This window comes from Rattus norvegicus, chromosome 5 (genome assembly GCF_021556685.1).
Source record: "Rattus norvegicus strain SHRSP/BbbUtx chromosome 5, alternate assembly SHRSP_T2T, whole genome shotgun sequence".
NCBI classification, from domain to species: Eukaryota; Metazoa; Chordata; class Mammalia; order Rodentia; family Muridae; genus Rattus; species Rattus norvegicus.
The window spans coordinates 132,343,225-132,359,033 of NC_141538.1; the positions used below are offsets into that span (position 1 = coordinate 132,343,225).

Consider the following 15,809-nt stretch of genomic DNA (forward strand, 5'->3'; position numbering starts at 1 on the left):
AGTGCCTTGCCCAGGGCAGGGGTCCCTCAGCAGCATCTTTGAGGGCTGCTGGCATATCGCCCTAACTGAGAATCTCAGGCACAGTGTCTCCCCGCATTCTAAGTTATCAGCTGTACTGGTGCTCCCTCTGCTTGTTAGAGAGGACTTCATACTCAAGCTACCTGTCTCTGGCTTTTGAAGGCTCACACTGGTCCAGATTAGTTTCTACACAGCAGTCATCCAATTGTTTGAAGATTGTGTATCTTTGCTTTTTCTCCTTTCTCACCGTTGCCAGTTCCAGCTCTGTAAGGTGACATGCTCAGAACCTTTCAACTTGTTGTATGTAATCTCATACCCTGTCCTCCCTGTTGTTCTCCAGACTCCAGATGTTTGTCATTGTTTTTGAGTCATAATGTCTAGAACTGAATGATGGTGATAATGGTGATAATGATGGTAGCTAACATGTACTCCTTCTTCCAGTCCTGCCACTATTCCAAGAATTTTGCCATTATTATTTCATTTAACCCTTAGCACAGCTGAGCCCTGATTTTCTATTGACAGACAAGGAAATCAGGGTATAATATCTACCTCCCTCTAGCACACTGATCTAATTTGTGGAATAGGGCCGGGAAGGGTCTATCACAACCTCATTCTGGGGCCCACAGTCCTGACAGAACCCATATGCACTTGACTATCCTGCACTGGATTTTCCTTCACCTAAATCTGTACCTAAGTCCACCCCCTTTCATTTATTTGTTTGAATCACAACTCCCCCATCTTTTCAAAGAGCCCTTTGAAAGGCCTGTGGTAGAGACAGGGTAGGAGTTATAAGACATAGAGAAAGTAAATAGCCCATTGAAGGTCATAAGAGTGACATACTTGAGATGCAACCAGAGCAAAGGCCAAGGCCAGACAGATCCTTATCTCCCAGAGACTCTCGAGCTTTATGTAACCTGAGTGATGATTTTATGGAGACTGAAAGGACACTTGGGCCCTTAGTATAATTGAGTGTCTAACCCACAAGTGTACACCGCCAAAACCAATTATTCAAATGAGCTTACCAGCCAAGTTCCTCAGAAAAGGCCAGATGGCTAGATGTCTGTGGAGGCAGCTCCCCTCTCTGTCCTGCAAGCAGCCAGATCACATTTTGAAGTTGGAGTTGATAGCAAGTTGGTTTTAATAATTGATTCTACAGCAAAGGCCAGTCTCTGGAGTGGCAGCAACCAAGAATCAGTAGTGGTGAATCTAGAGGAACCAAACAATGGGCTGAAATCAAGAATGTTGTCATTCCTGGTCTTAGTCTCTAACCACTGCTCAGTTAGCACAAGATCTCAGTGTAAAATCATTCTGTGGTGCACACTGATCATCAGAAAGTACATCAGATGTTTATGTTGAACTAGTATCACCAAGCATCCTTCCATGTTCTTCCCTCCTACATCGTCTCTTCTTTCCAAAAGCATTCAGCTGCCCATTCTTGCTGAGATCTGGCTCTTGCTGATATTCTGCATCTGCTGAAGAAGCCTTCCCAATGCATTTGTTCTTTGCTTCTGTTTTTCCTCTGCCTCCCTACCTCCATTGCATCTACTTTGCTCCCTCCCTCTCTCCCTCTCTCCCTCCCTCTCTTCCTCCCTCTCTCCTTTCCTTCCTTCCTTTTCACATACTTGCTATCAAGCACTAGGAGTGTGAGGTAGGCTTGGCCCATTCTGGGCTGAGAAGGCACATTCTCATATTTTAATTCTCGTGAGAATGTAGAATGGGGGCAGTCAGGGGGATGTCCTGAAGGACATGTGTGGGAAGAGTCTTGAATGATGAGTAAACATTGGCCAGAGAAAGGGAGCAGTGATGTACTCTGAAGGAATATCAGTGAACAGTGTTGATAGTCATGTGGTTAAATCAACAGAGCTGTCAGATGCCATTGTCAGTGTCTGGTGTGTCTCGTGCCACCGAAGTTAAAGAGATGATAGGTACAGGCTTCTGGCTTCATTCTCATCTTACTGCTTAATTTATAAGGAATGGAGGAACCAGAAAGGCAGAATTTGAAAGACATGGTCTGCATCTGTGGACCAAAATAGCTTCTATTTGGTTTATCCCAGAATTCAACATCCCATGAGCCACAAGAAGAGAAGAAAGTGAGCACCTTCCAGAAAGCACACCATGTGACAAAGAGCAGACCAATGTGGAACTTTCCTGCAGGGCTCCATGTTCATACCCAAAGACTTCCAAAAAACAACATGCTGAGGACTGAGGGTAGAGCTTGGTGGTAGACCACTTACCTACCATGCCCAGGTTCAGTCTCCAGAACCACAGAAAACAAAGCAAACTCAAGACATAATGGCAAACTCAAAACAAAATGCCAAACACTCCTGAGGAGGCTAGGCACAACAGGCTCAGTTTGTTGAGTTGGCCAATCAGACAAGTTCATCCCTCCCCACAGGAAGGAGTGGCAGTTGGTGTAAAGGATGAACCTTCCCTTTGATGTAGAGAATGAAAGTCACCGCTGAAATTGAGAGAAGTGTGTGTTTGGGTGAAGGTATATCCAAAACTGCCCTAAAACAAGGAGGGAGATCCCTATCTCCCATTTCACTGCAGAGAGGTGCTGACACACACAGAGGAGTTAAGTCTCCTGCATGTGGTCCCCAAAGATTACTAGAAATCAAGGAATAAAATCCAGGCACTTACTTTGAGTCCTAACTCTGATATCTGTTGGTGGGGCCTTAAGTGAATAAAGACCCTTAGAGAATGAAGAGTGGGGCTGTACACGTTTTTAAGGCTGTGGCCTCTTTGTATTGTTCATGTACCACCCAAAAGGCACCAGCAGACAGTAGAGGTTCAGGAGCTGTTCGAGCTTATCAAGTTTTGAGACTCAGTGGGAATTTTATTAGTCATCATTTCAAGGGTCCCTATTTCTGCAATTAGCTTGTAAGCCTTACCCAGGCCTACCCTGCATGGTATACAGATGGTGGCACAGGATAAGAAGTAAGGACCAGACTATATAGGACCTTAAACATCAGACCCTTGAAAACTGCTAATAGGTGTGTAACACATACGTCAAACTAGATGTTGTCCTCAACATCTTTCAGGGACTGTACCATTTGATCCTTACAGCAACCCTCCGAGGAGGGAAAATCCTCACTTTCCTGTTCAGGGAAAGTCTACCAAAGATAATAGACAAGTTAATATTTTCTTAGGCAACACAGCTGCTATGTCCATATTTGGATTCCAGATCCTTAGACCAGGTAGGTGAGGACTTGGCAGCTCATATATGGGAACGACATGAAGGACATCTTCCCCATTATATTTCTTTTGTCCCATTTCACCAATGCAATTGCAATAGCCAATTCCTAGTTTCAATTCAACTCCTAGCCAATCCAAGGCCAATGAACTCCTTAAGAAAATGTCACCCCTCAGGATTAAAAAAGAAGAAGAGTAAACCATTTTCAATGGTTTTACGGAGAGAAAACTATCCCCTTGATTCTGAAATAAACTTTCAAACCTACTATCACATAGCCTATGACCTTGCCAGATCCCGTCTTTACTCTTGATTTCAGGTTCCTTGTTTGTGAGTATATGGATAAGAATTGATATCATTTTGAGTTCTTATAGGTGGTGAGTAACTCTAATGATGTGTTAGGTTCCTGGTATGCTCTGCTTCCAAGCAGGAGACAGGAGATGGGGAGAAGAGAGCCCTGGAAGTCATGCTCTGTGCCTGAAAAGAAGAAGTATGTTCTTGCATAAGTTTTGCCTTGGGAGATGCAAACAGAGCCCATTCCATGAATAAGGAATGGAAGACTGATCAATGTAATGATTCCATCAAGGTGGAACTTGGTCATTCAAAACAAGAACCACCAAGAAGTCTCACCTTTTTATGGATAATGACTTCCTCATGACTGTGAAGATAGAATCCTGCATCTGGGGAACCTTCTACAGTCTGTACTCTGATGCCTTCTGAGACCATGAGATCATATGTAGTGGGAGCAGAACTACATACAGCTGGCAGGGTGGTTCAGGAGGTAGTGGCTGAAATCTCAGCTAAGGGTCTAATGACTTCTTTCTATGAGGAGACACCAATAGATCCAATTTTGAGGGTCTCTTGCAAGCAGTCACAACCACTCTGATGATGACAGTGAAGCTTTTGTGCTTGGAGGATATTGCATTTTGCAGTGCCTGAAAGCAAAACTCTTCCTTATCTACTAGAAATACGTGGGAGGAGGAAAAGCCCATGAAAGCCTTGAGTTGGAGAAGATCCCTTTTTTTTTGGATATTATCTGAGCAGCTCCTTATTCCAGATTACTTTGATAAAAAAGTCACTGTTGAAGAATGAAGGTCTTTCCTCAACTTGAGAGGCAAGAAACAAGAGTTCTGGTTTTGCTACTAAGCAGTGGAGGGTGAGGACTCATATGGATATGATGTTTGTACACTGCACAAAGTTTGTTGTCAGGGAGACTGAGACTTTACTCCCAGTTCAAAGTTTTAGTAAAGTGTCATGACTTTTGTATGATGCTCACCTAAAAGAGACTTCAGTTTGTACCTTGTCAGGCTGGAAGGGATGCCTTTTAACAATTCATATACAGATACCTTCACACTAATTTCTTTTTTTAAAGATTTATTTACGTATGTGAGCACACTGTAGCTGTCTTCAGACACACCAGAAGAAAGCATCAGATCCCATTACAGATGGTTGTGAGTCACCATCTGGTTGCTGAGAATTGAACTCTTGACCTCTGGAAGAGCAGCCAGTGCTCTTAACCCCTGAGCCATCTTTCCAGCCCCATACTAATTTCTTATTTGGAATTTAGTTTCCCCATTTACAAACAAGATGGCAGGGTGTAAGACAAGAAGACATGAAGTCGAAATGGGGAGATAAGTGTGGAATTGGGGAAGTTAAGAAGAGAAGCAGGACAAATGTGATCAAAATGCAGAATATGAAATTCTCAGAGAATTAACAAAGATGCATTTAAAAACAGATTGTTGAACTCACCATCATCCTTTCACCTGGAAGACAGTCTATTAGGATCTCCTCTGACTCCCAAGACTACTTCAAAAGAGTCAAATAAAGGCTGAGAACTTAAAATTGGAGCTGGTGGACTGGGTTCAAATCCTGCTGTTGCTATCTGTCCTTGTAGAACAGTGGATGAACTCCTTAGCCATCTTTGCATCTACTTATGGGCTAATCTGAGCCTCAGCGGTGTGGGGACTCTGTCAGAGCAGTGCCTCAGTGGGATTAAGTACGTTGTATCTCCTTCTAGCTTTTTGAAGGTGTTCTAACAAACATGAATTTGTGCAAAATCACAATGCTACTTAGTGGAAAATCTAGGACTTAAACCTACATCTTTCTGATTTTGAAAGCCATATCCATCTCCAAAGGGTTCTGAAGTCTTCATTATTGTCTTCGTTAGGGTTTCTGTTGCTGTGATGAAACTCCATGAACAAAAAGCAAGTTGAGGAGGAAAGGGTTTATTTAGCTTACACTTCCCCAGCACTCACTGTTTATTCATCATTGAAGGAATTCAAACAGGGCATGATCCTGGAGATAGGAGCTGATACAGAGTCCACAGAGAGGTGCTCCTTACTGACTTGCTCCCCATGGTTTCCCCTGTCTGATTTCTTATAGAATCCAGGACCACCAACCCAGGGATGGCATCATAACAACTGGATGGGTCCTCCCCATCAATTACTAATCAAGAAAATCTAGGCAGGCTTGCCTACGGCTCAGTTTTATGGAGACATTTTCTTAATTGAGGTTCCCTCCTCTCAGCTGACTTTATCACGTGTCAAGTTGACATGAACTTATCCAGCACAACCATCCTGATCACAGTGCTAATATGTGAAGAGATGGGAAGGAAATGGTGTAATAACTTGGTGTGATGATGAGTGGATGTGTTATGGTTCTTCTTATTTGGCATAAAGGGCACTGCATTTATCTGTGGCCCAGCAGAGCACAGCCCACTTGCTAAGCACTTTTCAGGGGCTGTTGATGACAGATTGTTTGGCATTCTGACACTGGCTAATCAATAGAGCTAGAAGCTGCCTTAGGCCGAGGGCAATTGAATCCCAACCTTTTGTGGCATTAAATAAAGCAATATTTATTTTGCTTTTGGTGCAAATATACTTAATCCAATACAACTCACTGGTAATGCTGAAAAACTGCTGTGTTTGGGGGACAATTGCATGCATATCCCATACATCTTTGCTTGTCAATGTCAATGCTCCCAGGAGTATGCAGCCTCATGGTGTTCAGAAGACTGATTGGAGCCACTATGCTGCCTTTTTCTCTATTTTTTTAAAAAGAAATGCTAAGGAAATCACAAAGAGGGAAATTGAAATCATTGCTTGTTCTGGCTGTCATCATTGCAACGAGGAGGTGCGGGGCCCGTCCCAAGATTTATTTGCTACTTGTGTGACATTCTTTGGAACCAGTGTGTTTCTGCTGTTGAACAAAGAAGGAAGTGAGAAGGACAAGAAGAGAGGAATGGGCAGCATATTGTTCCTTTCACAGATAGCATAGTCTCACACAGATAGACAGTGGGACCCCAAAGCCGGACTGTAGGCCATATGGCATCAACAAGATCTGGTTTGAATCCAACTCTATATCTTAGTCAGTAAGTGACCTTCTCAAGGTCAAACCCTTTCTGGATTTTCTTTCCTTGCTTATAAACAAGGATAAGTAATACCTACCTCCCTTGACTGCTGTGGATGTGTTCACTATTTAACAGATACATGGATTCAAACTATGGTCAATTTATCACTTCATAGGGAGGATCTGGTCTGAGAAATGTATTGTTGGTTAATTTTGCCAGGGTGCAAGCATTTTAGAGTGTGCTTATGCAAACAAAGGCAGCAGTGGAGTCCACAACTGACTGACACACCATGATATTACTCATGACTCCATGTAATAATTTGTCTAGGCCTGTTTGTAGACCCGCAGAGCATTTATTCATGCACTCATGAATCTTTTCATTCATTCAATACATATATACAAACTCCATGACACTTAGAGTAGATTAAATTGGATTGGGAATGATGTCATTCCAAGGACTTGGACATCATCCCTGCCCTCATTCAGCCAGCTTGCAGTTTGAAAGAAGAAAGAAAAAGATACTTAACAGCAAGAAATGATGCAGTATGTAGTCACCTGACCTTTATATATTTCAATTTCTAGGACTGTTCTAATGTCAGCTGTTTTATCCCACTGGTACCATGAATAGCCCCTATGTCAGAACATAGGTCTTAATTCTGAACTCATGATGAAAATTAATGTTGAAAATGGACAGACTTTAAGAGCACCAAAAATACCAGATTTTCACCCCATGACTATAAACTGGCAACACACACACACACACACACACACACACACACACACACACACACACACACTCACTCACACATAAACAAATAAATGTAAAATTTTAAAAGCAGTAATGGCTATTCCTGGTTGTCAACTTTTCTATATCTGGAATGAACTGCAATCCAGAATTAGCAGGCTCACCTGTGATCCAGATTTCGAGGCTTTGAGATACAACTTTCTGGCCTGGATCTTGGCATGGAGATCTTGAGGCACAGTGGCAATGAATCCCAGGAGATTAGGGCAAGGGGATCTCTTAGTTCAAGGTCATCCTGGGACAAAACAAGTCCTAGATCCAGTTGTGGTGGTGCTCACCTTTAATCTGGTCCACACTTTCTGCTGGAGACCTACATAAGGACATTGGAAGAAGGAAGATTCACTTTCCTTCACCTCTTTCTTTTACTTGCCAGCATGTCTGCTGGAATCTAACTAGCCTTGTGGAACTGAGGAACTACTAGATCCTTGGACTTCCCATTCACAGCTGACCATTGTTGGGGAGTTGGACGACAGACTGTATGTCATCCTAACAAATTCCCTAGTTATAGAGACTATCCATAAGTTCTGCGACTCAAGAGAACCCCGACTAATGCAGAAGTTTACATTGAAACAAGGAAAAGAAACAGATAATGCCAACTTGTTTTTTACAGTAGAAATCTTTGTAATTTGAATAAACTTTACTGGAAATAATTGCTTCCTTCAAGGTCCCTGACTCTGGGACTAAAGCTCAGTTATTCACACTTTAGAATCATGTTATAAAATATACTTCCATGAGTGGAGTATAACTTGCTTGATTTACAATGAACACAGAACTCCGGAAGAGGATGTGACTTTCCCAAGATGACAGAGACAACAGAGGTGTGTCTTGTACCCTGTCCCCAGTCAGGTCTTATGCAGTTTTATCCAATGTTTTGCTCTGGGAACATGCAACTCTTAGGACACTGATTGCCACTCACAAATTCTTCGAAAGTCAGCTCAAAAAGTGCCCATGCAGGTTTAGCTCCCATATGAGGACCACTGAGGGCCACAGAGATCACATGCTCTGGCATCTAAGGAATTCTAGGGTCCTTGAGGACTGAGGTTGTCTTTGAGTCAGTAGGCCAGTCAAGAAGAGGATGTGTTAAGATCTCCCAACTCTAGTGCTCCTTTTCCAGGTTTTCTTTTTAAAGATTTGTTGGTTTTTAGGTGTATGCGTATGTGAACGTATCTGTGTGCATTCATACCACGTGTGTAGGTGTTCATGGAGGTCAGAAAGGGTGGCAGATCCTCTGGAGCTATCTCTTCAGCTTCTTTATTCTGTTTTGAATCTAACTCTTTAAAAAAAACAATCAAAGAGACACTCTGGAATCAGCATTAGTAAAAAAGAGGACCACATGGCTCAGGACCAGAATTCTAGTGCAAGCTCTATATTGGTATGTGGCTTCTGTGAAATAGCTGGTCTTCTGTGGCCTTTAATATTCTTACTTGGAAAATAGAGCCCGTCTACATTGGCTGAATTCATAAGGGGTATACCATACAAGATTGGAAATGTCCATTTAATAATTATTTATTCAGTGTTTACCACAACACAGGCTCCTGGTCAGGCACAAAAATGTAGGCAATTGATGCTCCAATACAATAGAGACAACACTGACTGTGTCTTGTAATGTCATCCTGCTAGAGATGTAATGTTGCTACAGGGGCAAAGAAAAAGCAGCTACCTCATGTTTGTAAGGAGTGTAGATTTCTCCCATGTCTCCTTAAGGAGATAACATTCAAGTTCAGATCATTTAAGTAATGCTACAATTATCACTATGGCCACTGTTGCCATTGGCAGTCATTTATTCTAGTTTACTCAGTACTGGGGGTTTTACTGGGGCATTTGTATACATTAGTTCATGTACATAATCCAGAAGGTCAGAGTTATTATCCTCATTATACCTATGAAAAGACAGAAGCTCAAATGGGTATTTAAAAAGAGATTTTGTAAAGGTCATAGCTGATAAGGCAGAGAGCCAAAACTTAAACCCAGTTATAAGTCCCAAAGCCCCCAGTCTCCACCATATAGCTTCTCTGTTCTGTGTAGTTCCTGGGCCAGGGCTGAGCCGGATGTAAGAAGCCACTGGGAGAATATTCAAATAGAACTGTCTAAAATGGGCTAGACAGTGGGGTTGAGGGTTCTAGGTCATAGGGATTTCCTAGAGCAAACTGGTGACCTGGGTGTGACACTATGAGAACAGAGAACAGGCACACAACTAAACAGCACTGAAGATCAATGGGTTACAGTTAAGTACTCTTACTAACGGCATGTTCCTTTCCAAATTGTTGAATTTTCAGTAAGGCTGAGAGAGCTTGGTGTGCACAGCATTTGGGTCATGCATCTGCTTGGTGACTAGAATTTGGGGAATAGATAATACAGGATCTTCCTAGAATTTCTAGTTAATTAGCCCAAAGGGCCAGATGGTTAGGAATATATTCAGCTCAAGTAGTAAGGACTGTCTCTAACTCCCTAAGAAGAAAAAGGTACATACAGGGAAAGACTTATGGCACCAAGCAGAAGCAGGAGTTCAGCTTGAAACCCCAGGAAGAAGACCAACTAACATGGACCCCTAGGAAATCTCAGAGACCAAGCCACGAACCAAAGAATATACACAGGTTGGAATGAGGTCTCAGGCACATAAGTAGCAGATATTCAGCTCGGTCTCCATGCAGGTCCCCCAACAACTGGAGCAGAGGGACTCTCTAAAGCTATAGCCTAACTGTGGCATCCATTTCCTAACAGGGCTGCCTTGTCTGACATCAGTGGGAGAGGATACACCTAATCTAGCAGAGACTTGATTCTCCAGGGTGGGGAGATACTCAGGGCAGACCTCTACCCTCTCATAGGAGAAGGAGAGGGAGTTTTGGGGGAGGGATTTTGTGAGGGAGGGAACTGGGGGGGGAAGAACATTTGGGTATTAATTAATTAATTAAAAAAGAGTTAACAGAACAGCTCTGAAGGATAATGTCTTTGTCTATTTCCTGTTGCTATAATAGCACAGTTGACTTACTAAAAATCCACAGTTGTTTGACTCACAGCTCTGGGGATGAAAAGTCTGGGGAGACAAGAGCAATGCTGGCTTGGGTTGCTTTTCTTTATAAAATGCTCCGATACTGTGATGTCATCTAATCATAATTACCTCCCAAAGGACCAACCTTCAAATACCGTGAAGATGAACTTTCCAACACTTTTAATTTGGGGCGAGGGATGTTAAAGCATTAGCGTACAGGATGAAGATGCCCTTATCCTGCATATGGCGTTCTCCAATACCTTGTATCTCCTAGCCACTAAAGTGGCTATTGCCTACATCTGGGCTCCTCTTGCTACAGCTGCTGCTGCTACTGCTGCTGCTGCTGCTGCTGTTACTGCTATTACTACTATTACTACTACTGCTGCTGCTGCTGCTGCTGCTACTACTACTACTGCTACCTCCCTGGTTTCAGGTCACAAACAAGAAGGAATAGAAAGGCTAGAAAGATGTCTCAGTCCTTAAGATCACTGGCTGCTCTTTCATAAGATACGAATTTAATTCTCAGCACCCACACAGTGGCTTGCAAATGTTTATAACTCTAGATTTAGGGAATCTGACACTCTCTTTTGGCCTTCATGGGCACCAGGTGTGCAAGTGGTGTACAGACAGACACGCAGGCAAAACACCCACATACATAAAACAACAATACATTTTTAAAGGGGGCACAGATTTCTCTGGCTTCTATAGTGGGAGACACAAGGCAGCCATCCTCTTGCTAACATGTAATAACAGTGAGCAAGTTAACCCAACATCATCCCTTACCTAATGACAGGACTAAATGGTAGGCATTTCCTCAAAAAAAACTAATGCCTACTACATTAAAGAGGGAGCAGAGTATGGTTTTGAACTCATCTTGCCTCTTACATTGTAGAAAAATATCAAACATCTCCTCTGACCATAGGTACCCACTCCAACCTCCTATGGGCTGCAAAGACAGTAATCCCACTCATAATAACATATTATATAATAACAAAATACAATAAAAACAACAGCACACATTTGAAGTACCATTCCATACTAGAACATATGTGAGTCATATGTTTTTCCCCACATAATCTTCACAACATTGCCCTAAGTTACAAATGGATATAAATAAGCACATCTTTTTTTTCTCCTGATAGTTACTAAATTCTTGGGAGCACAGGCATCTGATATCAACCATTGTATCAACCACACTACCAGGTAGCTTCTTTGTCCAGAAGGTTCTCAATACAACTATGTAAAATTACTGCATTTAACTCAATTCATTCTTGTTCACTAAGCCTATTTTCCTCCCTCAGTTTGCTTAGGCACAGAGAGCTTACCCTAAACTGGTTACTCTCTAAGTGAACATGGATTTTATTTAAAGCTTCAAAGTCTTGGGTTTGAATTCAGCTCTACCAGCTGTTCATCAAGGTGCCAAATCTTTTGTCTGTCTTTGTTCTCAAGAATAGTAATACTTCAGATTAAGATATTAAGAATTGCATGAATGAGTGGAGAGATCAAGACTCTGAGTAGATACTCTTTTTGAGAAAACAATAACATCAAAGGTGAATAAAAAGAGAAAAGAATGGCAAAAGACATTTCAAGTAAATAGAACTAGGAAGGGATCAGGAGTATTGATATATGCCAATATCTAACAAAGTAGACCTCAAAATTAGAAGAAATAAAGAAGACGCCTTTGTAATGGTTAACATAAAAATTGATCAAGACAATACAACAATTCTAAATATATGTCAAATATTGAGTCATTTCCATTTCATAAAACAAACAGTATGGTCAGAAAGTTGCAGACTGAATACAATAACAGTGAGTGATTGCAGTAGCCTGCTCTTTGGCAGAGGTAGAAATCAATGGAGAAATGTCTGAATACCCATTCTGCTCAGCAGCTCAAGTAGCCTTCCCTAAACCAGATCACATTTTAGGACACAAGCAAATGGTAATGGAAACACAAACACTGGAAGAATTCTATTCTATGGCAGTGGGATTAATTTAGAAATAAGTGGCAGCGAAGCCATGGAATAGCTCACCTCACTATTTTTAGGAGTTAAAGATTCCTAGAATTGAATGGAAGTTAAAACACAATACATAACAATATATGGAATACATAAAAACCTCTAAGAAGAAGGTTTATAATTATTAGTGCACACATTGAAAACTAATCAGAAAAATCTCAACTAGCTTTGATGATGCTCCTCACAGTCTTAGAGAAAGAACGAGTCAAACACCAAATCAGTAGATGGAGAGAAATAAACGCCACGGCAGAAGTTAATGAGATGGAAATAAAGAGAATATTACAACGAATCATCCAAACAAAGGGCTGATTCTCTTTAAAAGGTAAACAAGATTGACAAAGATAGCTAAAAGACAGAGAAGATGCTATATAAGTGTGAGGTGTAAAAAAACAAACAAAGCCTCAGTGGTCATCCGGTCCTCACCAGTAAAGCCCGTATTCCAATAACTTGGAAAATCTAATAAATAAATACATTTCTGGGCACTTATGAACTCCCAAAATTAAATCAAAACAATCTAAACAGCCAAATTATGTCCGTGATCAAGGAAATTAAAATAATGAGAATCTCCCTCACTAAAAATGCCTGAGTCCAAGTCGGTTCACTGCTGTATTCTATTTTTTAAAAAATAATCTCATAAAATACAACCTGATTATGCTCACTGTAATCAGAACAGCTGTAACTACCCAAGCCAGATCATGCCTGTTGACATCTTCTGACAGAAAGGTGACTTTGGTTTTCTACTTTCCATATTAAGCACTATATGTCATTCTTAAGAGTGATTTTAACAGCTAATCAATAGACAATACCAGACCTCCCTCAGAGGATTGCTGTTAGGGTTAATTTACATAAAACATTAGTACTTAGTAAAGTACTTAGCTCTCAGGATGGGAATGGGTGATGAAGATGTTTAACAGCTTTAGGATTGTCTTGCTTGGTAACATCAAAACTTGGTTCATCTAAATACAGCAACAGGAAACAATATATAAGTAAATGCTTCAATGTTCTTCCCATTTCACACTTCCTCCTATGGATTCCCTATCAGTATCCCCTTATCACGTGCTATGAATCAATCAAAGCAAACCATCCTCAATTCCCTCAAATCCTGAGTGGTTTCACATTCCCTTTTTGGCTTATGCGTTTCCTTATGCCCTCAACACTGGGAAAAAGTCCACTCCTTCAACAAACCATCTCACATGGCTTCTTCTTACTGAAACCTTTCTCCACATTTCTCTTCAAGTGTGAGCATAAGAAGTATTAGTTATACTCCCTTCGTGCTTACTTTAAAAGATGGGATGAAAACATTATTGTTTGTCTCCCCATCTCTTTCCCAAACATCTTAAAAGGCAGGAAGATTTGATAAACAGAGTGAGGATACAATTGCACTGCTTATGGGAAATGGAGAGGGAACACAGCTGTTAAACTTGTACTAAAGGGGCAGAATACCAGGGAAGGAAAAGGATGGATATTGTAATACAGAGACAGGTGATACCAATTTGGATAACTTCCATGTGAACGTGGATGAAGATCTACAAAGATCAAAATTTCTAAGCAATGGGCAGCCACAGGTGAATCTTCAGAGGAAGACAAAATAGTCGGCTCTGAGAGAGAAACTCAGTCTAGGGTCAACATGGTAGACTGGACAATGACACAGCAATCATTTGAAGTGTGAACAAGCATAAATGCTTTTAGAAATTGCTCTATAGCCTATTCTATACTGGAGAATGTTATGCTATGTGGAGGCAGAGAGAGTACCCGGAGAAGGTGCTCCTACTCAAGTCCAGGGAGGGCTTTAAACAAACATGGAGGAATAAGAGAAGGGAGAGGTAGAGCCAAGGTCGTAATGATACTCACCCTGGTGGCATGATTAAGGGAGGGCATAGGGAAGGTAGTTTAGGTAGGTGTTCCAGGTGGCTGAAGCAAAGACTGAAATAAGCCAGACAGTGAGTCACTCAGGTACCCAGACAAGCATCTGGGCAAAGTAACAGCCTGGCACTGTCCTTAAGGAAGGAAATGCCTGCTGTGTGGAAAGAACATGAGAGGGACAGTCACTGGTGGAAAGCAAGCAAGAGGATGGTTGAAGCAGCTCACATCAAAAAGGCTAATGTGGTAGATGATGTGGGACCTCATAGCTTATTGTAAAGATATGGGCTTTTATGCCCTAGGGAACAAGGAGCTATTGCACTAGAGGAGAGGTATTATTATGTAAGAAGAAGATCTTCCATTGGAGTGGAAGGAGGCAAGAATGAAAACAAGAAGACCACCAAGCTCAGGTAGTCTCAGTAGGAGTGATTAAAAGAATGTTGGTGCATTTTGGAGACAATAGATGGGCAGTAGATATGAAACACAAAGGAATTATGGGAACACTCAGGGACGCCAGTGTTTCCAGCCTGATCATTTCTTTTGCCTGCACTGGGTAATGTGCTCGTGTCCATAAGGATCAAAGTGGGGCTGTGCCATGGGAATATGTTTGAACCTCTTCTGTGTCTTCGTCTATAAGTTTGGAATCATAATATAAATTAACTCAAATGTTGATAGCACTAAATTAAATCTTGATTACAACTGTCTCTGGGAGACATTAAGTGACAGTAAGTGTCTTCCTCTCTCTTAGCTCTATTGGGCATGTGGGAAGCTCGGCCTGTCCCCTCTGTACTGACTCTTAGTTTGGACTTTGTCTAGGTGCTCCCTGATGGGGTTTGACCTGAATCGTCACTGGCTGGATCCCTCTCCATGGGCCCATCCTACTCTGCATGGAGTTAAGCAGCTCATCATCAAGATGTACAATGACCCAGTGAGTAGCCTGATGCCTCAGCAGCTGCTGGCTGCTGGCCACATCTGGGAAGGGAAAATTGCACGGGGAAGTCCTCAGGCAACTCTAAATTAGGGTTACATAAACAAAATCAGGAAGATACTAGGCATGAACGTGTCTGAATTTTACAGACCCAGTGCCTTCTTCCAATCCTTTCTTTCCCCTACCACTCATAAATATTGGCTTGGTTGTGGCAGTATCATAAAGTAAGGGAAATATATGGGAGCACATCCTTACTTGTCCAAGCTCCTGGATGGTAATTCAAATAAATGCAGCTTCAATTAGTAGGAGAATAGAGAATCCAGTGGAATACCAGTGGTATATATGTGAAGTGTGTGGAAACGGCCTATACATAGGGACCATGGCTATCATGTGTCCTGTCTGGTGACTTTCACATCTACCTTGACTTGTTCTCATTTTTCAGTCCTAAGAAGCTGACTTAGTTTGAAGGACACTTGCATGACACTGGGCAATGGTGTGGGCAAAGAAGCAAGAGTGTATGCATATGGCATAGACTTGGGGCCCATGTGGTGGGAGTTGGGGCTCTGGTCCTGGAGAAGAGGGCCTACTGTTCTGGAAGAAAAAAAAAAAAGAAACCTGCAAAAGGATCAACACTGTTTTCTTGGGTAAGCAAGTTGTTG

The 15,809-nt window shown here is 41.8% G+C and overlaps 1 protein-coding gene across 4 annotated transcripts in view; it reads left to right on the forward strand.

Annotated features, from left to right (window-relative positions):
- Positions 1-15,809, forward strand: part of Agbl4 (AGBL carboxypeptidase 4) — a 1,315,938-nt gene that overhangs the window by 1,204,255 nt on the left and 95,874 nt on the right. For all 4 annotated transcript variants that reach the window (XM_087659984.1, XM_087659985.1, XM_087659983.1 and 1 more), the window contains 1 exon segment: positions 15,039-15,150. In XM_087659984.1, coding sequence (XP_087516110.1) covers positions 15,039-15,150 — 112 coding nt within the window.